At 32.4% G+C, this 23,479-nt stretch overlaps 1 protein-coding gene across 1 annotated transcript in view; it reads left to right on the top strand.

The window, feature by feature from the left end:
- Positions 1–4,051: 4,051 nt before the first annotated feature.
- The window catches only part of LOC149410656 (putative fatty acyl-CoA reductase CG5065), a 31,148-nt gene continuing 11,720 nt past the window's right edge, over positions 4,052–23,479 (top strand). Inside the window, exons 1-7 of the mRNA XM_089648385.1 lie at positions 4,052–4,103; positions 6,431–6,800; positions 10,232–10,480; positions 12,166–12,321; positions 12,763–12,865; positions 17,421–17,480; positions 18,627–18,759. Of these exons, the coding sequence (XP_089504511.1) occupies positions 6,444–6,800; positions 10,232–10,480; positions 12,166–12,321; positions 12,763–12,865; positions 17,421–17,480; positions 18,627–18,759 (1,058 nt within the window). The 5' untranslated portion in view covers positions 4,052–4,103; positions 6,431–6,443. The remainder of the gene's footprint in view (positions 4,104–6,430; positions 6,801–10,231; positions 10,481–12,165; positions 12,322–12,762; positions 12,866–17,420; positions 17,481–18,626; positions 18,760–23,479) is intronic.

Here is a 23,479-nt window from a genome sequence, read left to right as displayed (position 1 = left end):
ATTTATGTAGCAGACAGACAGAAATTCGTCATCATTATGAAATTGTAATTTCAATCAATTTGGATGGCGATATACGATGTCAGATAAGTGCAAGAGAGACAGAGCGTGTGCTAAATGGGCTATAACTAAAACGCACAATCAATGGTAACTTTTTTGGTATTTTTCAGAAAAAAAAATGTTTTTTGAAATCGAAAAATGAATTACAGTGAGCAGCTTATTCGACGACAAGTTAGCTACTATCCATTTTAAAACATGTCAACATCATGGACTAGGAAATTTTAATAATGCGTGATATAAATTTTTTCATAGGAAGCAATAACTTTGTGGTTAGACATTATATTATAAAATAAAACACAAACACTTTGTATTTAACCACGAATTTATTATTTCATATATCGACCGGTTTCACTTCGACCAAGCTTCTTCAGGATATAATAATAACTAAATGCTAAGACAGAGTTATGGCTTATATATAAGAGTGACAGAGGGAGAAAGAACAAAATTAGAGGGAGACAAAATATTTGACATAGGTAAAATGGATAATCAATTAGTGGGAGGGAGACAACAATACAATAATCAATTACTGGGGGGGAAACATCAATACACATCATAATCCCAAGTAAATGAACAAACAACAGTTAACTGTAATCTATGAGATATTAAAAAAAAAAAAAAAAAAAAATTTTGTTGTATTTTACATTAACTAAAGGACAATATTTAGATATATGATAATATTAATAATGAATCACGCTACAACACATATATACTATCATGGGTTAGGATGGATTGCGGGAAATAAGTTAAAAATAGGACTATAGGGTGTATTTTTTTGATTTGATAAGTTAATTTGATTATTAAGTAAGTATTCTGACATATTTGTATTTAAAGATTATTATTATATCCTGAAGAAGCTTGGTCGAAGTGAAACCGGTCGATATATGAAATAATAAATTCGTGGTTAAATACAAAGTGTTTGTGTTTTATTTTATAATATAATGTCTAACCACAAAGTTATTGCTTCCTATGAAAAAATTTATATCACGCATTATTAAAATTTCCTAGTCCATGATGTTGACATGTTTTAAAATGGATAGTAGCTAACTTGTCGTCGAATAAGCTGCTCACTGTAATTCATTTTTCGATTTCAAAAAACATTTTTTTTTCTGAAAAATACCAAAAAAGTTACCATTGATTGTGCGTTTTAGTTATAGCCCATTTAGCACACGCTCTGTCTCTCTTGCACTTATCTGACATCGTATATCGCCATCCAAATTGATTGAAATTACAATTTCATAATGATGACGAATTTCTGTCTGTCTGCTACATAAATAAATGGTTCCATGACAATACAACACAATTTTGAAAAGTGATGAAACAAAAAACTATCCTAAAACCGCAATTCGTTGTGATTTTCACTAGGAAAAGAACACGTATTCTCAATATATTCTGAATGACTAATATTTGATCAGGAAATTGGAATGCTATCACATTTTTAACAGGATCATTACCTACCCTGATGTATGGAAGTGAGGCATGGAACTGGCAAAGAAAGGATGAAAGTAGATTGAATGCTGTTGAAATGAGATCCCTGAGGCGTATGTGTGGTAAAACCATGTATGATCGTGTGAGGAATGTGGATATCCGCAAAGAGTGCAAGGCTGATGTAAGCGTAATGAGTAAGATCAAGAAAGGGACGCTTAGATGGTTTGGGCATGTAGAGCGAATGAGCGAAGAAAGGAGTGTAAGGAGAATATACGATGCAAATGTGAATGGTAGCAGAAGTCGGGGGCGCCCGAGGAAGACATGGCACGACCAAGTGAATCAGATACTTGAGTCGGGCCATGTCAAGAGTCAGAACAATAGAAGAGTATGTATGAGACGATGTATGAATGTGAATGAGGCAAGGAGTGTGTGCCAAGACCGAGTTGTTTGGCGGTCCGTCCTCTCTGCCTACCCCTGCGGGGAAACGGCGTGATGGTTAGTTAGTTAGTTAGTTAAGATTTCCTAATTTCTAAAGCTTCTAAGTTATCTAGTTTTATACCTATACTATTTTTATGTAAGATGCGAGTTCCTGAAATTTTATTAAATGTATGATCTGTTGAGATCAAGTGATTTGCGAGCTCAGAGAAACCTTTTCCATTTAAGCAGCGTAAATGTTCTTTTACTCTAATGTTGACATTACGTGCTGTTTTTCCAATGTAGAACGCAGGACAATCGCTGCAGCTAAGTTTATAAATACCGGAGAAGCTTAACTTATCTTCTTTATCCTTAGTATTAATTAACAATTTGGCGAGGTTATTATTTGTGTAGAAAGATATATATGTATATGATGTGTATTGATGTTTCCCCCCCAGTAATTGATTATTGTATTGTTGTCTCCCTCCCACTAATTGATTATCCATTTTACCTATGTCAAATATTTTGTCTCCCTCTAATTTTGTTCTTTCTCCCTCTGTCACTCTTATATATAAGCCATAACTCTGTCTTAGCATTTAGTTATTATTATATCCTGAAGAAGCTTGGTCGAAGTGAAACCGGTCGATATATGAAATAATAAATTCGTGGTTAAATACAAAGTGTTTGTGTTTTATTTTATAATGATATAAATTTCTTATACCGAAATACCGGCGAATCGCAAGAAAAATACGAAAATTTGCGTTGTTTTCCCGAAAATTGCGAATTTCGCATAAACATTATCGCAATCGCGACATTTTCAGGGCTCTTAATATTATTTATATCATCCAAAATGGCAGACACACTCAGCAGATGCGCCCAATTATTCGAATGATCAACCTTAGGCTCCGAACAGCTAAGGGATTTGTTCAGTAACGTTCGATTTGCCTATTTCCAAACATCTTTACCGTTATCTTAACCCACTTTCATAGACAGTAAAATGACATCAAAGTAAAAACTTTCAATCTTAAATTAAAATTGACGAATTATTTATTGAATTGATTATTAATGCATGTATTATTTTTTTTAATTATGCAATACTTAAACCGATATATATTTTTTAAACCAAACCTATGTAATATGTTAAAAATAAAGTGTTAGCTTGACTTTCATGCCACCGTGTCTTGGTGTCACGAATATTTTTCACGCTGGCGAAACTTTTTGTAACTAGTCATTTACTGAGGCAAGCTTAATCCAGTAGTTTGGCTTCCTTAAATCTGTTGATCGTTCAGTAGTCACCTTTCCGTTGGAAATAGCGTAGTTGTGCGTTTGAGCAATGTTGAGCCAAAAACGCCAAAGTCGGCTCAACAGTTGATCAGTAGGATTGGGAACAACGGCCGTTAGTATAGACATATTTAGAGACGAAAAAAGTGTAGCCAGGTACTTTCCGACCATTTTCTTCCCCGTATCTTTCCCACTCTCACTCCCTTCAGCCTCAAAACATATCCTGGCATATCAGATGACTAGCTCCAAACAACTGAGATTCTTGTATATACATAAAAAATGAAAAAATAGGCTTTGTGTCTTAAATGTTCACTTATTTTTTAAGAAAAAATATTCCCGGGTTACGAATGACCTGCTTGGAAACAAGATACATTTTTGACAAATCTTTTTTAAAATTTTTGACGTCATTCATGAATAGTTTTCGCTTTTATTTTGTAGAATCTCATAACCATTGGTAATGTTTATAATAAATATTTAAACTGGGATGAAAATTATTAAAAACCAAGGAATTTTTAAATTCACTAATTAATTTAATTAAATTCAGTCATTAATTTAATTTTAAAACATTTTATGAAATAGTTGCTCATTAATTTTTTTCCCGTTAAATTTATAAGTAAAATAGGAAGGTTAATCGTTTTTTTCTTTCGATTTTGAAAAAAAACTCTAGTTATGAAATTTTCTCTCCTCCAATTAAAATAATTAAAAAAATTAGTTCGTAAAAATGAAATTTTTTATCTGTAATGATTTTTTTCAAGTATTTACGAGCAGTGAACTAATCGCATGAAGAATTAAGGTTTTTCCTAAACACGAGACAAAAAAATTATAATGCGTTATAATTTTGTTGAATTCGTGAGTATATAAAAAAGGTTTATTACGGAAGTGTAACAGTAGTGCTCTGTACTGTGTTCGTACACGAAGAAAACTCAGTATGGCTGATTTATTAAAATCCTGTTAAAAAAGTGATGGCTGGCCATTTCCAAAGAAAGTATCAGTACATTCGTAATAAATCTGAATAATTGTTCACGCAGCTGCGTTTATCCTAATAAATATAAAGATGAAATGCGAAAATATCCCCGAAATCCCCGTAACATATTCGTGTTTTACCGAGAGTTTATTAGGAAACCTGTCAATTCATTCGATAAAAGCCTGCAGTCACGTTTTTAACAGGAATACGAAAATATTGCCGTTGTTATTTGTTCCGATTTATGTTTTGTAAATTCCAAGATGTATTCCGAAATGTAGACAGATAAAATAATTTTAAAAAATAACAAAAGTGAGACTAAACTTAACAGTGATTTATTTTTGAGGTATTATGCCGTGTTATTCTTTAGCCAATGTTCGGACAGAATTATAGTGTTCATAATCAGGGCAGATGTGTAATCTCTTACACCAAAACGTTGGCTAACAAAGGAGGTAACGCAAAACGGCATAATACCCCAAAAATAAAATTCGATAATACTTTTGGCCGTGAAAATCTCAAATCATATCTAAAATTAACAGCGTTATTTTCAAATATATATATATATATATATATATATATATATATATATATATATATATATATATGTATATATATATATATATATATATATATATATATATATTATATTTATGTTATTATATTTATGTTATGTTTTCCAATTGTATAAGTTGCTAGTTGAAGCACCCAGCGTTTACCGGGATATATTCTGCATTAAGGCGAAGCTTAATGCTAAATCTCTATTTTGATTAATCTTCGTAACAAATTGGTGTACATTATGAATACCAAAAAATATGCTTTAGATAAATTGAAAGTTTTCCTATCGTTTCGCTTGAGTAGAATACAAATAAAACAATAAATTACTCAATAAAAAATATAAATGTAAACTACTAAAAATATTTTTTTAACTAAACGACTTAAAAAAATACAGTAGGTATTATAGCTAAGATTATCTGTGACACTTGATTAACTTTTTTGCTTTCTTATAAAATTATTTACAATATAAATAAAAAAAAACAGTTTTGTGCTCGAAATCGAACGTTTCTAGACTCCGTTTGTCAAGAGATTTTAATGCCTATTACCTACAAAATAAGGTATACCAAGATATACACATTTTTGGCTTGTAGTTTCCTCTTAAGGAGCGGGAAAAGGGATTGGGGTAGTTTTTAGTAATATCACGTAAACAGTGACCTTTCTTTTGTTTTGAAGGTCAAGAGTGACATTAAACTCATATAAAACTGTAGAATTGTATTAAAAAAACAACAATTTTAAAGAATTTTGAGTGATTGAATGAAAATATTGATAAAAATTTAACAAATACTTTCTCAACCCTTCAAGCGTGGGAAGGACATTGCTAGTCACAAACATCATATTCCATTAGAGCCTCGAAGGAATATAATGTTTGTGACTAGTAATGTTCTTGACCCTTCAAGCGTCGGAAGGACATTACTAGTCACAAACATCATTTTCCATTATAACCTCTTAAGGACATATCTGACCTATTACTAGTCACAAACATCATATTCTATTAGAGCCTCTTAACCCATCGGCATACTAATTTTTATTTGTGACATCTGTGCATACTTGAGAAGGATCATTACTGTGCAGTATTGCACCCCATATTTTTCCAAATTAAACAATTTTTATGCTTTTATATAGATTATAATTTTATTGTGAACATTCTAAGTATGTGGGAAAAGTTTTAGTCGCCCCAACGGGGCGGGCAATATACTGATGCGAACAAAGTGCAGCCCCCCAATCTTGGCGGCAGGTATGCTGATGGGTTAAGGACACATCTGACCTATTTTTTTCTATAATACGTAGAAATGTGATTTGTTTGTCATTGGAAAGATTTATAAATTTTTGGCTAAATGAGAAGAACCCCAACAGAAATCGGCTGTGGAACGATTCCCCCCCCCTCTGTGCTTCATTTTGTCTTTATTTTATTTTTTTTAAAGTTTTTAATCCAGGACTGGGAGGATAGTGTAATCGCAGTCTGCCATATTACATGAAATGCAGTAAAACAGGGAAACAATAAAATAAAGTAAAAAATTATAAAAATGGAAATAAGATAAAACAAGGAGAAAAAAAAATAATATCACGTTCACTCTTTCCTCTTCCTACAAAGACACTCCACACAGAATCCCCAAAGATGAGACATGGCAAATTATTCTTCTGTTGATTGCTATCCTGAATAACAATCAGCATAACTGTTTATTAATTATTTTTCATTTGACTCTTATAAAGGTTTTACCTTAAATCTCTCACTTACAGAATTCCTGTCAGAATGTCCGAAGAATGCGCTATTGAAAGCAACTCTGAATTATTCAATGAAAATATGAAGACCATAAAACAAGTTGCAAATAGCGGAGCAAACTATATCATTAACAAAGATGTAGGAATACCAGGAGAACAAAGGGGCACAGACCTGGGAGAGAGGTTCTCAAACTTGCTACCCGGGAGTGTCAGAGACTTCTACTTCGGAACCAGTGTGTTCATGACTGGAGGCACCGGGTTTCTGGGGAAGGCCATCTTGGAGAAATTGCTAAGGTCCTGCGAGGGGATTAAGACTATTTACATTTTGCTGAGACAGAAGAGGGGACAGGATTTGCAGCAGCGACACAAGGCGCTTTTAGACAGTGAGGTAAATGCTTTGTATTAATTATCAACACTTACCTATTATCAATTTTTTATTTTTTTTCTTTCCTGTGTAATAGAGGCTAGTTTGGTGAAACTCTTTGATCTCTCCAATTGGTCTTTCGACCCATAGCCTTACACGGGAGTGAGAGGGATATATTCATATGTCCGTCACTCCTGGATACACTGATCCCTAGATTCCTTCCCAACCTCTTTACCTTCCCATAACTTTCTGTACTTCCTTTCCTTAAAAAAGAACCTCCACACAGTATACCAAAAAATGACAGGCCCTGAGAGAAATTATTTTCCTCAGGGCTCCTGACTGGGGCTAATTTAAAAAAAAAAAACACTGCCGTCCTAACTGTCCAATAAAGAAGTCGCCGGAGACCAAAATGAAAGTCTACATTTTTCTGCAAACACCTCAAGAATAACTGGTTAGTAAGCCCGTCCCGTTCAATCGACACAAATCAAATGCTCTAAGAGACAGCGCAGAAATTTTCACACAGAACTTCGCTGCAGACCGTTTCCTTACTATATATAGCAAACTTAATTTTCTGGTCTTACAGTTTACAGCACTCAGTTTATGTCGATTGATTACCGAACCGTAGAGCGAGGGACTAAGTCAGGTATGTCTCATGGTGAAAATATTTAATAAAACACGACTCGTTTGAAATAGAGCAATAATCTCTTGACAAACCTTTTAGTTACATTTAAAGATACAAAGTGAATTTTTTCGTGTCTTCAATATATTAAATAACACAAATTGAAATGAAATATTTTTAAATTTTCATTATTAAAATATCAAATAATGTGTTATCTTCAAAAATAACATACATTTTTTTTATAACATAAAAACTTAAAGAGTTAACGAGAAACTTGTCATAAATCTCACACAGAATAAACATAAATCTCAGTCTTTACACCATCTGCAAACATAGAGTGAAGTAATAATTGAAATTGTTTTTAGAACTTTTATAGAACTTGTTTCTCTGCATGAATCTTATTTCTTTGCGTAAATCATCTCTTAAATATTTACCCACTTACTAATACGTGTTTAGAATAAATTGTACACAAGTGATGAGCAACCCACATTAATGGTTGTTTATCAGTTGTGTAAAATTTTATATACATTGTTTCATTGAAGACAATATGTATACGACTCTCAAATGAAAAACGTGAAATACAAAATAAATACCACTGAGCTAATTCGACCATACCGACGTGCGTCATTTTTAACTGTATCATACTTCGACTGAGATCTGGCTACCACCATTGTCATTATATTCTCAACGCACATTTTTGTCTGCTATCTTTTTAATGTATGATTGCAAGATTCTACCTGAAATAAATGGCAATCTAGGCAGTGTCTTTGACATATACCTATTTTATGTATGATTTCAAGATTCTACCTGAAATAAATTGCAATCTAGGCAGTGTCTTTGACATATACCTATTTTATGTATGATTGCAAGATTCTACATGAAATAAATTGCAAAGATAGTGTCTTTGACATATACCTATTTTTGTATGATTTGCAATATTAGAATAGGTAGAAACCTGAAATAAATTGCAAAGATAGTGTTTTTGACATATACCATATAGCTATTATATATGACATATAGCTATTTTTGTATGGTTGCAAGATTCTACCTGAAATAAATTGCAATCTAGACAGTGTCTTTGACATATTCCTATGTTATATATGATTGTAAGAATCTACCTGAAATAAATTGCAATCTAGACAGTGTCTTTGACATATTCCTATGTTATGTATGATTGTAAGAATCTACCTGAAATAAATTGCAATCTAGACAGTGTCTTTGACATATTCCTATGTTATGTATGATTGTAAGAATCTACCTGAAATAAATTGCAATCTAGACAGTGTCTTTGACATATTCCTATGTTATGTATGATTGTAAGAATCTACCTGAAATAAATTGCAATCTAGACAGTGTCTTTGACATATTCCTATGTTATGTATGATTGTAAGAATCTACCTGAAATAAATTGCAATCTAGACAGTGTCTTTGACATATTCCTATGTTATATATGATTGTAAGAATCTACCTGAAATAAATTGCAATCTAGACAGTGTCTTTGACATATTCCTATGTTATGTATGATTGTAAGAATCTACCTGAAATAAATTGCAATCTAGACAGTGTCTTTGACATATTCCTATGTTATGTATGATTGTAAGAATCTACCTGAAATAAATTGCAATCTAGACAGTGTCTTTGACATATTCCTATGTTATGTATGATTGTAAGAATCTACCTGAAATAAATTGCAATCTAGACAGTGTCTTTGACATATTCATATGTTATGTATGATTGTAAGAATCTACCTGAAATAAATTGCAATCTAGACAGTGTCTTTGACATATTCCTATGTTATATATGATTGTAAGAATCTACCTGAAATAAATTGCAATCTAGACAGTGTCTTTGACATATTCCTATGTTATGTATGATTGTAAGAATCTACCTGAAATAAATTGCAATCTAGACAGTGTCTTTGACATATTCCTATGTTATGTATGATTGTAAGAATCTACCTGAAATAAATTGCAATCTAGACAGTGTCTTTGACATATTCCTATGTTATGTATGATTGTAAGAATCTACCTGAAATAAATTGCAATCTAGAAAGTGTCTTTGTCATATACCTATTTCAATTTTAATGTGCCACAACTATTGAATTTATATTTTTTTAGCGGAATAATGAGTTAAACCTCAAAGTGTAATATTTGATCATTTAATTAATTCAGGTAGACGTAAAAATGTAATAGCAAAAAATATGTTTTCAGAAAAAGAAGATAATGTTGATGGCTCTCAGTCGAAGAATCATGCAGTTGAAAATGATATAAGTTGATATGGTCGACTTAGCTCAGTGGTCAGAGCACTTCACCAGCATGTTTTGGGTTCAACTCTACGGCTGAATCTTTTTCTTTCTTTTTCATTTCAATTTTTTCTTTTGAGAGTCTTTAATATTCTAGTCTTCAATGATTACGTATTACAATTTTACGTTTTACAGAAAAATATTCATTTATTTTTTTTCATATTTACACACAAATGTACCCGATATTTATTCGATTGTGAAGAAAGAATTTGAGAAAATTCTAAAATTCAAGCGAAATCATATTGAGGAACTCATTCAAGTATAGAGGAATTCATTCAACCAACAAATAAATAATTAAAAAAAAACATCTGCAAAAATTTGGTGCATAGTATGCCAACTATGATTAAATTGCTTCTCAAGAATAAAGAAATGTTCACCAAGTATTATAATGTAAGCCATTTATTTAATTTGAAACCTAACCAAAAAGTGTAATAATCTGCACACGTCTATCGTACTTATTTCCTTAAGTATGCAAAATAATAATTCTCTGGTTTCCAAATGTATGCAAATGATTAACATGTTTGTTTGCTTTAGATTTTTGACAGAATCCGTGAGGCATGGCCCGAGAGACTTAGTAAGATAAAGGTGGTGTCCGGAGACGTTTCCCTACCGGAGCTGGGTCTCAGCCCCGCCGACTGCGAGCTGTTGGTAGATGAGGTGAACATCGTCATACACTCCGCGGCCACCGTCAGGTTCGATGAACCCCTCTTCGTGGCACTCACGCTTAACACCTTGGGTACTAAGAGGATCTTGGAACTCTGCCACAGAATCAAACACATTAAGGTATAGATTGTCTTTTCATTTCTTCGAAGCCTGAAGTTCTCTTCATATAATCTGTGGGTTATTCCGGTTTCTATTTTCCACTAATGATGCAGTCCGAAGATACTGCGATTAACACGGTGAAAATCCTGCTACATGGCTATTATATTTCCAGTTGAGGTTGGAAAATGATGATATTTTACGATTGATTATCATTTGACAAAATAAACCATAAGATTATTTTTAATAAAAGAATATAGGCTAATTTATTAGAATGGACGAAGAGCTGCCTAACTAGTAGAATTATTTTATTAAGTAATAAATAATTCTTACCAGTCATATAAATTCATGGCCACAAGCGGTGTACCTCAAGGGCCCTATTTAGGTCCATTACATTTTTAAACCTTTTTTGCTGTATCTAAATATTAATATCAAAGTGTTGATTTTCGCCCACGATCTAAAACTCTTTAAATTTATATAAACTGAAAATGTCTGTATTGGTGCAAACTTAACAAATTTTATCTTAACATTAGTAAATGACAGATAATAAGGTTTTTCAGAATTAATTAACCTTTCTATTATCAATTTAAAATTGAAAATATTTCCCTCGCCTGTGTCAATGATAACGATCTTGATCTTGGCATTATTTTTAATTTCAAATTAATTTTGTTTACACATCAATAAATAATAAAAAATTCTTGGCTTCGTTCTTATGAAAATGACAAGACTTTAAGAATATTTAAGTTTATTTCAACATTAAGAATTTTATATTATTCTTTAGTTAGCGTCAAGTCGAATGTAATTCTTCTATTTGGTTCCCTCACTTTAAAATCCTCTACAATTCCACTGAAAATAGTCAGCATAGTTAAGTTACTTTAAATTAACTCGGTTTACATAAAAAAAACCTTAAATTACCACTTGATGAAAAATTAAAATGATTAAAAATAAGATAATTGACTTGTTTCCGACTTGACTTTTTCCATTTTCGTTACAATATTTTTGGTCCATGTTCGGTTCAGAGGTGTTGCGAACCTTCCTATTTTTTGGATGTGGTCGTATGAGGTTTCGATAAGGTTTACTTTTATTTACTTAGTTTCAACCTTAACTTTTCATTTAGAAGTGTCATTATCAGTCGAAGTAGGAGGACAGGCCTAAACAGTAAAATTTTCTTCTCAATATCAAGAGAAGAACATCTATTTGCATGTGACGCTAAAACATCTCAAACTTGCGCAGTTTTGAATCTGAAATTTCTCGGTTAACGCAATTATTTTCAGCTTGCCACGTTATTTTCAACACGAGCTGAAGAACTTTGAACTATCAAGTTAACAAAAAAATTACGCAATAATTTTTTTTTTCCTTTTATAATATTTTTCAATTGTTTAAGGGCAGCTTATCGAAAATTGGACTAATATTTTAGGGGGTGAGAGGAATGACGTAACTAGCCACGGGGAAGTCCAAAGCAAAAATTACTGTCAATGGTGCGAAATACTATTGATTGTAACCTCTAATTATATTGAACAATAATGTGTGAGAAAGAGACGAAGAGAGCGGCGACACCACTCTAGATGTTAAGTTGTTGATGAAAACATAACATGTCATAATAAATATATTTGGTTTGATTTTGGTCGATGTTCTGATGGTAGAGCGAAAAGAAGCGTTTAAAATTCCTGAAGAGAATCAAGGTATAATGTTGATTATTATGTTTCCAGAGCGTTGTGCACGTGTCCACTGCCTACAGCAACTCGGACACGAACTTCGAAATCCTGGAGAAGTTCTATCCAGTGAAACTTGATGCTGACTTTCTGCTGCAGTGCTCCGCCAACCTCTCCCAAGAGTTGTTGGCTTTAATCACTCAAAAAGTCACAGTAAATTATTCATAATTTATTATACAGCTCCCTATCTGCACAGCTCTCCTAAGAACTCAGTACGAATTTAACATTTTTCTAGTGTAGAGTGGCGTATTTGCTAGCGTAAAGTTTTGGACTTTTTCAGTACTTACTTTGAGGTTAAAACCATAGAAAAGGACAGTTTTTCAAATGTCTCAGATACTTTTTATTCTTTAGGGCTATCTGAAATGTTGTCACATGAAGAAAAAATAATCTCGGCTCTATTCAAAAGTCAATCTTCAACTTTTTTCATTAACCTTACGTTTCAATACAAATTTTAACTTGCTAAGAAAAGTGACAACAAAGCTAAACACTCCAATAACATAATAGAAAAAAAACAAACAACATAACAACTATTGGTCGTCGATCAAAGTTTCTGTAATCTGGAGGTACTGAAAAATTATGAAACTTTCTTTTCAGGGGTGTCATGCCAATACTTATACCCTAACAAAGGCCTTGGCGGAACAAATCGTTTTGAAGTATGGAGAAGGACTACCGATTTGCATTTTCAGGCCTTCCATTAGTAAGTGCATCATATTTCATTTAATTACCGGCAACCCAGCCCTGTATTAACACTAAATTTATTATGGGTACATATATTATTTATTTATTTAACTTAAAGTAGTACATATTAACATACGTAATAACATACGAATTACAATAAATTTTCAAAGTAATATTTTATACAAAGTATAAAAAATTAACTTCACATGTTTCATCACTTCTAGTTTAAATTTTAGTACATTTTCTTCTTCTTTTATATTGGTCGGTATTTTTCAGTATTTTAGATCTTCATAATAATAATAACCTAATTCCTGTAATATTCAATAATCTGTTTCTGAAAAAATAATAGATTCAGGAGATGAGAAATTAAATTATTATTTAAAAGAATTTGGCATTCTCAGACCATAAAAATATTATCATTTGTTATTTCGGCTACTGGCATTATACCTAGCTCTCTCATTCAAAATTTAGGCGTGTTAGATCTGTCAAAGAATTTATGTATAAAAATGCAAAAATCATGTAGGATTACGAAAGATTTCTCAAATATTTATGTTGAGGTATCAGTATAATTTATAGGTCCAGTTAGGAGTTCTACCGAGCCGAACCCTCTGATATGAAAATATCTGGAGTCGGTGAACTATTTTCCCATTTGATCTCTGGTGAGTTGACGTGTTGTACTTGTATTGTTATGTATTTATTATGCTTATATAATGCACTTGCATAATGGGGATTGACTAGATGATCATTTGTGGAAAAGTGTGTGGAAGGGTTTAGTTTTTCCTGTGGGAAAGATTTAACCCGGATATAAAAATGGCATTTATGTAGCGCAGTTTAGTGTCATTTCACTTCAATATATAGTAATGAGTTCTGGGATTTTGACTTCTTCGAAAGGGAAGTCTAATTTCGTTTTTTCTTCTAGTAGAGAGATTATTTTCATATTAGTTCGTTATCCGTCTCCTAGACTTCTGTTTGATACGGCTAGGAATAATTGTTAGTATTTTATTAAATATTGTTACTCTGCATTAAATATAAGAAAAAATCATATAATTTTAATTAAATAAAATTAGAATAAGGAACCAGTGTAAAAAATATGGTGGCTTAAAAACATATCTCTATATAGATCAACAAACGTTGATTGTGAAAACATAAGTGTAATTATGTATAATTATATGTTGATTAATAAATTGTCATTTAAAAATGATTAAAACCGCAAGAGACTTAAACGCCCTATGATTGGTCGGCACTTGATTGATCTTAGACCACTACTTCACAGGTCGGTCGGTCACTAAATCTTGTTAAATATTTTAATTGGGATTCGTTGATTTCATACCGACCCGAATGGCATTGATCTTACTATTAACCGACGAAACCGATGTACGTATGACGTCATACGTAGCCCGTAAGATTTCGATCGTTTTAGCGGGTTTTGAAAAATGCAAATTTTAAAATTATTAAAAAATTTTAATTGACATTTGTAAAAAAACTGGTGTTTACGTTAGAAGGTGAATTAATTAAGAAGATTTTTTTTCAAAATTTAACTGAATAAGGAATTCCCTATTAAACCTTAAAAATAAACAAATATTCACGAAAAAATAAGGCAATAAAATTTAATCAAACAAACTCAAACTTGCCCTAGTTCAACCAATTTTTAAGTCCGGAAATCCTACTGACATAACAAACTACAGACCAATTTCTATATTATCATCACTATCAAAAATTATTGAAAAAATAGTAAAAAAAGACTTATTGACCATCTTACAAAAATATAACATACTCTCGTCAAACCAGTATGGCTTTAGAGAAGGACTAAATACAGATTCAGCTATTTTAGAACTAACATCACATATAACACAATCCTTAGACAAAGGTGATAAATGTTTGGCAGTATTTCCGGATTTAGCTAAGGCATTTGATACAGTATCTCATTCAATCCTTCTAGCCAAGCTCAAAAAAATCGTAATAAAGAATAAGGCATTTGATTGGTTCAAATCGTACCTCACAGACAGAAAGCAATGTGTTAAGCTACCATCGCATAAACCATCCCATTCAACTAGCATTAACTTTGGTGTGCCACAGGGCAGTGTACTCGGTCCCACACTTTTTCTCATTTATATCAATGACTTATGTAAACTATCTATTATTGATGGCAATATAATCACTTTCGCCGATGACACTGCCCTAGTACTAAAAAGTAAGACATGGGAAGAAACATTTCATAGAGCGGATCTAACATTGCAAATTATTAAACAGTGGTTGGATGATAATCTACTCACCTTAAACATAACTAAAACGAAATATATAACGTTTAGTCTTAATATTCCGAGTCAGCCTTCAATCAATCATACACTAAAAATACATTCTTGTAGAAATAACTCTAGTTGTCTGAGCAATACACTAGAACGAGTAGATTCCATTAAATATTTGGGTGTAATAATTGACAATAAACTACGATGGGAAGATCACGTAATAAATGTTACAAACCGTACACGGAAACTGGCTGGAAATCTTCAGGTCATTAAGAAATATTCTAAATAAAAATACACTAAAATCGGTATACTTTTCTTTATGCCAATCAATTATATCTTACGGTATAGTAGTCTGGGGAGGATGCTCTAACACGATATTAGATCCATTAATTAAAGCTCAAAAATTGATAATGCGGACTATTTACAAAGTACACTATATTCACCCCACGAAGGACTTATTTAACGACTTCAAAGTACTCAACATAAAATCCTTATACGTCAAAAACATATCCTCCTACTATAAATTCAAAAATACGAAAAAAAAAATTTTTGAATTGACCCATAATACAAGATATTCCAACAAATCCAATTATACTATTCCCCCAATAAAAACCTCAATGGCACAAAGACAATTTAACTTTCTTGCTCCAAAAATATTCAATAATTTAACGTTAGAAATAAAATCAATAGCCAAATACGACAGTTTCAGGAAAGCGCTCGGGGATTTTTTGATGTGTGATTGTTATAGTGTTAGTAGCCGATTCCAAGTACTCAGATACGTCATATGGGTGTATGTATACATGTGTTGTTATATGTATATAGGTATGTCTGCTGCTATATACACATGTGTGCTTGCATGCACACATATTAAAAATTATATATATAATTATGTATATTTTTACAATCTAATGCTAATTTACTTCTTTCTCCTTTCTAATTTCTATCTTCTACTTTTTATTACAATTTTTCACAAAATTTTAGCTTCATCTATAGTTACTAATTTCATATGTTTACACTATATTTCATATTTCATACAAAGCAATTACACTCAATTGGTCACGATGAAACAGGTAGCCGCCTAGTATGGTGATTCATTATATCTACTTTATGTAAATTTCAAAATAATGTAACATGTATTAAATAAAATAAAATAAAATAAAAATAATGATCCAAATAAGTATTTAAAAATACACGTAAGAACATTAAAAATATAACCCTTAAAACATTTAAAAAATAAAAATACTAAAATATATGGCAAGAATATTAAAAAAATTCAGAATAGTGTTTAAAAGACTTGCAAAAATCCATGTTATATTTTAACAGAACTGGAGATTAAAAAGGGTTTTTTTTCGTCAGCTCTTCACATGAGGCCCCCAAGAAAATAATTTCTATCAGGGCATGTCATCTTTAGGGATGCCGTGCGGAGGGTCTTTTTAGGAAGAGGAAGGAGAGCAAGTTCTAGGAAGGATAAGGGTATGAGGGGTGGGTAGTAATGTGGAGGTCAGTGGGTCCAGGAGTGACGGACGTATGAATCCATCCCTCCCATCGCAAAGCAATGAATCGAGAGTACCTACTGCTGTAGTTACTTTTCAAGTAACTTCGTGTTGCCACTTCTTTTTTTTATTTAATAGACATCCGTTGATTTTTTTTCATATGACTGTGTCGGCCGCTAATTCCATATCTATAGGCACGTATATGTATGTAGTGTCCAATGCATGGAGCTCGCCGAAGTACCTACGCTAGTACTTTGCGTGTGTTTGGATTCGGCGGCGTTCACCAGAAGGATCTATCGCTTAGGCATTATTACGGCGCCGCCGAACAATCTGGATTATGCTAGGTTTCGTCAATTTTTCGGTAGTCTCGCGAACCTTCCATCGTCCGCAGCCGAGTTATTTAAAGCGACCTGGCGCGGACCAGTACACAGTACAGTACCAGCAACCTTGACACCGATGCAGAGTCAATTGCCTACGTTACGCACGTGAAATTATATCTCGACTTTCCTTTGTGAAACGTTCTGCTTGTGTTTCTACGTTTATTTTTTGATGCATTATAATAAACCGCTCCAACCAAATTCAGTCGTAATTTATTAATATTTAAGAACACGAACTAGAACTACATGACTGTTGATTAAGAAATCATGCAACCCTGAATTAAAAATAAAAAAGTTTAATAATTATGATAGCACATAAATAAAATTTAATACTTAATTAAAATATACAAGAAAAAAAATTGAATTATCTGTGTGTGTAATAATTTTAGTGGTTTAATAGTTTTAGACCACTGTGTATGAGCATACGTACGAAAGTAAGTTCATATTTTCTTTTTCAGTTGTTGGGGCTTACCGAGAACCGTTCCCAGGTTGGATTGACAATTTCTATGGCCCTACAGGTAAAATTAAAATCAAGCATGTGGTTCATAGAGGTCAATTTAATGATTTTTTTTTTTAAATGATGGCCATACAACATACAGTTAGTAAGAGAACAGACTTTAACCGAATATTCTTTAACTTGTTTTGAGTAAAAAGAGTAGTTATTATTTTGTTCCAACTTGACACAAGCAAACATGTTTTTTTAGCTAAATGTATTACGAATCGATACAAAGAACCAAGCGATAACCAATATCGAATATTATAGTATGTACATATGAAAAAATTGAAAGTGATTTCGTACTTCGCGTGGAACGGCTGCGCGTCCTTTTCCATACAAATCTTAAATTTGGATTTGAGGCTAAAGTACTCAACCAAACAGAATAAATATTTTTGAAATGAAAAGGTATGGCAAATATCTAGTACAGATCTAGTGGATGCAATAAAAAACCTAGCATACGCTTCCCCCGGCGAAGAAAATCCTTTTGTCTTGTTTACGCCTAATTATTGTCACTAGCGGAAGCCACTTCCTCAGGGCCTCCTTTGTGGGGAGGGCTTAACGTAAAAAAATAGTTTAAAAAAAAAAATATATATATATACATTTTTTTTACATTAACCCCACACAGGAAGCCCTGAGGAAAATAATTTCCCTCAGAGCCTTTGTCGTTTTTGGGGATGGTATTTTGGATGTGGTGGGTATTTTTAGGGAAAGGAAGGACAGGAAGTACTGGGAAAGAAAAAGGCATGAGGTGTGGGTAGGTATTTGGGGGTCATTATGTCCAGGAGCAAGGTATGAATCCACCCCTCCCACTGCGATACAAGGCGATGGATCGAGAGAGTCCGACCGAAGACGTCAAAAAGTGTCTCCCTCAAACGGCCTCACCCGGTCCCACCCGTCACGCAGTTGGTGAGCAGATGGATCAGACCATGAACCCGGGCACCCCTGCTAAGTCACCAAACGTAGCGAACCACTTGAGGCAACTTACGGCAGACTTATATGAACCTATATTTATTACCGTCTCACTCTATCACTGCAAAGTGACAAATTTATTATTCCGCACAGAATGTTAACCGAAATTAGTATTTTTAATATTATATAATCCTTTCATGGCCAGGATATAGATATGCTACATCCCTCCTGAACTGTTTGAAATTAATCAATTTTTTAGGATCCGTTATTGAGGTATCAAGAGGGACAATCAGAAGTGGATTGTGCCGGGAGGAAGGTATCGTGGACCTGATTCCAGTGGACATGGCTGTCAACGCCTGTATCGCAGTTGCCTGGCACCACACCAATTACAAGTAACTCTACCCTTATTATTACAAACAGCTACAATGACACTTCTTCACCTGCATCCTCTTCCCTTGTCCCAACCAGGTCGGGGAACCATCCATCCGACGCAGTGCCTCCAGGTTTCCCTGTCCCAGACGCGTTTGCCAAACTGTATGCTGAGAGAGAACAAAGTTGTTCTGCAATCGATCGCGCATTACTCTGTAAATTATGAGCATATCAATATAATAAATCTACGAGTACAGACTGCTCTAGACGACTCTCCGCTCTGCTATGGAATGTAGGTTATGTTGAAAATAACCCCACGTTGGAGTAATTTAACAATACAACTCCTCTTCGAATTCCGCCGCCTTGCTTAGAAATCCTAGATAATATAAATGCATGTTCCCTACAATCTAAAACAGAGCACGAAGTTATCCCTCAAATCCCGTAATGTAGTTTTCTCTTCCATCAGCCAATAGGAAAGCCTAAACAGCCCGCGTCACAAGATATGGAGATGAACTTAACAATCCAACTTGGTGCAAACTTTTCGTACAAGATTCTAAAGTCGTATACGAAACCAATGAAGTGCGTTCATTTTGTTACCGAGGTGTTGTAATTTGAATACAAAGCCGTCACCAAACCAACATTTTTTTGCTAAACCAGATCTGAATCAGGTAAAGGACTAATAAATAACACAAAATGATTTTTTTTTTCACATTTCTACTTTTTGGATTCTGTTCACGTACATATTGAACAAAAGTACACATATTTACTATTGAGCAAAAATTTAAGAATTTACAAAATTATTTTATAATGCTCAGAGATTATAAAGGACCTGAAATAAATTGCAGTCTAAACTTTTGGGATGAAAATGATTTGAGAACACATGGTTTCCTGATGATGGTACGAAATATGTTCGAAATTAACTAAAAATTTAACAGGAAACCTGTTTATTCATTCGTTAAGGGCCTGCAATCCCCTTTTTATATAAATTAGTAAGTAGGTACTCATTTTTCTCCGTATTTATAAATATACAATATATAATAAATATTACCCATAATTGAATCCGGATGGCTTATATCCATTTCTCTTTTCATGTAACATATATCTACCACCACCTTCATCACCTCTACAGCAAAAGTAATAATTATAAAAATAAATATGACAAAAAACAACACATTTTTGCCATAATAAGATTCAAATTCAAATTCAAAAAAATATTAATGGCACAAAAATACAGAGTACAAATGGTATAGCTTATAGGTTACAACCTATTTCTTCCAGCTAACCCAACAAATACACATTATATTACATAACCCAACAATTACATATAAATAAAAAATAAAAATCAGAAATAAAAAACAGAGGTATTTAATTTATGTAAGGTATTCATTGAAGGTGTTTTTTTTATTTATTTTTATTTATTATAAATTTTTAAAGATACAAGTTTTATGCAGTCCCACAAAGCTGTCACACATGACGGCTTGTCTGTAGGTTCTAAAAATAATATATATAAACATTTTTTAATTTTTAATACATGTATGACACAAAATTATACAATAAACAATATCACAAAATAATATATATCAAAGTACCTACCTATATACAAATTATTTAGGCAGGTACGTTGAGATGTTCAGGAATACATCAATAATAAAGTTCAGAGATACATTGATTCGTCGCTTATTAGCCAACGCTTAGTGTTTTTGGGGCAGGGTCTCTCATTATTCTGAGGTTTAAGAAAATTATTAAATTTATTGAAAATCTCTGGTATTAAATATTTAAGCGTTCGGCTTCCATAGTTATTTGTTACTCTTGGAATAATGAGGCCCTTATTTTCAGTGAATCTTGTTGTGTGATTATGCACCGGTTGCTTTTTATATTTGCTATCTCCCTCATTGTCCATTATAATAATGTACCAAAGAAGACCCTTTATTGGAAGTAGGCCCTCAGAACCATACAGTAGTTTTAGATTACTTCTTTGTCTGTAGATATTCGGTGGTACAATTTTTTTTATTATAGCAATTTGTAAGTTTTGTATATTTTAATATAAATATTGCTTGAGTGCCCCCAAGTTCGTATGCCATATCTGTGTATGGATTCGACCATAGAAAAATAAATTATTTTAAGAGTACAAAGAGGCAAAACAAATTTCAGTTTATAAAAATTACTTGCAAAAGATCTGAGCTGGTTACATATTTTAGCCACTTGTTTATCCCATTTAAATTTATTGTCTACTATTAGTCCCAGATAAGTATATTCGTTAGTAAAGTCAATTGTTTCACAGTGGCAAATATTTTCAATTTTTCTATGAATACATTCAGAATTATGAGCAATTATTTTGGGTATATTCCATATTCCTAGGCTTGGTGATTTTACATACATAAATTTTGTTTTTTTAACACTAATAATTAAACCAACATCATGAGCCCATTTAAGTAGCTCGTTAAAGTCACTTTGCAATTGTTGAATAGCTATGATAGGATTTTCATTGGATACTACAAGTGCAGTATCGTCAGCAAAAATGAATCTAAAGGCCTTTTTAAAGAGTTTTGACATAACAATAACATATATAATGTACAATTTTGGACCTAAAATTGATCCTTGCGGTACTCCTGATTTAATATGTCTTCCTTTACTCATATCATTTAAAATCTTTACGTTCATTTTTCTATTAGTTAAGTAGTTTTTAAAAAATGAGAGGAGTTTACCCCGGATTCCAATGTTTTCAAGAACCTTAATTAATTGTATATGGCTGAGAGTGTCAAAAGCTTTTGAGTAGTCAATAAAAAGCACCAGTACATGTTTTTTAGAATTAAGTTGAGAATTTATAAAATCAGAAAATTTTTCCAGCAATTTATCACAACTTTTTTTTTTCTGGAACCCGTACTGGCATTCATCTATAATATTCAAATTATTCAAATATTTATCTAAATTTATCGAAATATATTTTTCTAAAATTTTTTCTAGTGCCGGGAGAATAGAAATTGGCCTGTAATTGTTAATTTCGGAGTGATCTCCATTTTTGAAAATAGGTCTTACAATGCTATTTTTTAATTCATCGGGGATGAGGCTGGTATCGATTATTCTGTTGATAAAGTGAGCAATAACAGGGCTAAGTAATTTGACATGTTTTTTTAAATCAAACATACGAATTAGATCTATGCCCGGTGACTTTGAATTTTTCATACCTCCGATAATATATTCAATTTGCTTAGCATTAGCTCTAGGTAAGTACATTGAATGCGGTAGGGATTCTTGCAAGTGTTTAGACGCTCGAAAATCACATTCATGTAACAACTTATTAACTCCTTCATCAAAAAAGTTAGCAAAATTTTCTGCCACTGCATCAGAAGATTGTGACTTTAGGAAATATTTAGATACGACTTCATCGCAACCAGATTTATTTTTCCTACCCAAAATTGTATTAATTTCATTCCATGTTTTTTTTAATGTCCTTGAAACAGTGATTAAATTTGTTATTATAGTATGCCTTTTTTGTGTTTAATATTTGTTTATTAAGTTTATTTCTATATTTTTTGAAAGCGATTTCATATTTTTTATTATTAGGCGTGTTTTTCCACTTTTTCCACATGGCATCTCGTATTAGAATACTTTCAGCGAGACTGTCATTCATCCAAGTTTTTTGGTTATTTCGAAATTTTTTTGTTTTTAATTTTGTAAAGGTACTTTTTTCATAAATATTTTTAAAAATCGATTTTAATTCTGCATAAATAATGTTTGGTTCAGACAATTTTAACATTGCATTCCAATCGGTGATTTCGATCAATAAATCAATCCTTTTGTCCGATAGTGCAGTGTAATATTCTTGGTGCGATTTGTCGACGGTACATTTATCATAGTAACAGAAGTTAATACTAGCTGCAGTTAGGTAGTGGTCAGCTATTATTGAATCGCATACGCATGAACTGATTTCGGTCGTCTCCTTCACTCTTACATAGATATGGTCTAAACATGAAGCCGTTACATAGTTAGTCAATATCGCTTCTCTAGTCACATCATTTATACATCTGGTCATTCCAAAATGAGACATGAGGTTTTCATATTGCATAGTTATGGGTTCGTGTACATTTAATAAGTTAATATTCGTATCACCTAGAACCAATACGGATTCTTTTATATCAATATTACCCAATATTGTCTCCAGCTCATCAAGAAATAATTTATTTTTTTGTATTAGGCGGTCTATATATTGCTAAAAGATGTAAGCGAATATGTTTGTTTACTGAAATGGTTCCGTAAACGCATTCAAAATTATTAGTCATAATATTTATTTTTTCAAATGTAAGGTGATCTTTCACGTACACAATAATACCGCCACCCGATCTTTTTGTTCGACAAAAATGGTACGAATTAAATCCCGGTAATTTATAAAGATTTATATTATTTTCATTAATAGACGTTTCGCATAGCGAAATTAAGTCGATGTTTCTCAAAGAGCTAGAAACAATTAATAGTAAAGTGTCCCAATATTTAGATAAAGATCGTATATTTAAGTTGAGGGCAGTTATTTTATTATTTCCTAACACATGTTTTTTTGTAGCCCAGTTTTCAAAAATTGACGTGCGTTCATAATCTATTTCTGCTGTATCAAAATCACAGTTCAAGTCACCCATATAGAATAATATTTTAATTGGCAGCAATAATATATAAACATGTATTGGGATTTATAAATATAAATACGATAGATACATAACAATATAGCAGTAAGTATTTCCGATATGTTCC

This window comes from Hesperophylax consimilis, chromosome 27, assembly GCF_061612785.1.
Source record: "Hesperophylax consimilis isolate HC1 chromosome 27, BYU_Hcon_1.0, whole genome shotgun sequence".
Taxonomy (NCBI): Eukaryota; Metazoa; Arthropoda; class Insecta; order Trichoptera; family Limnephilidae; genus Hesperophylax; species Hesperophylax consimilis.
This window is presented reverse-complemented; position numbering and strand designations above follow the sequence as displayed.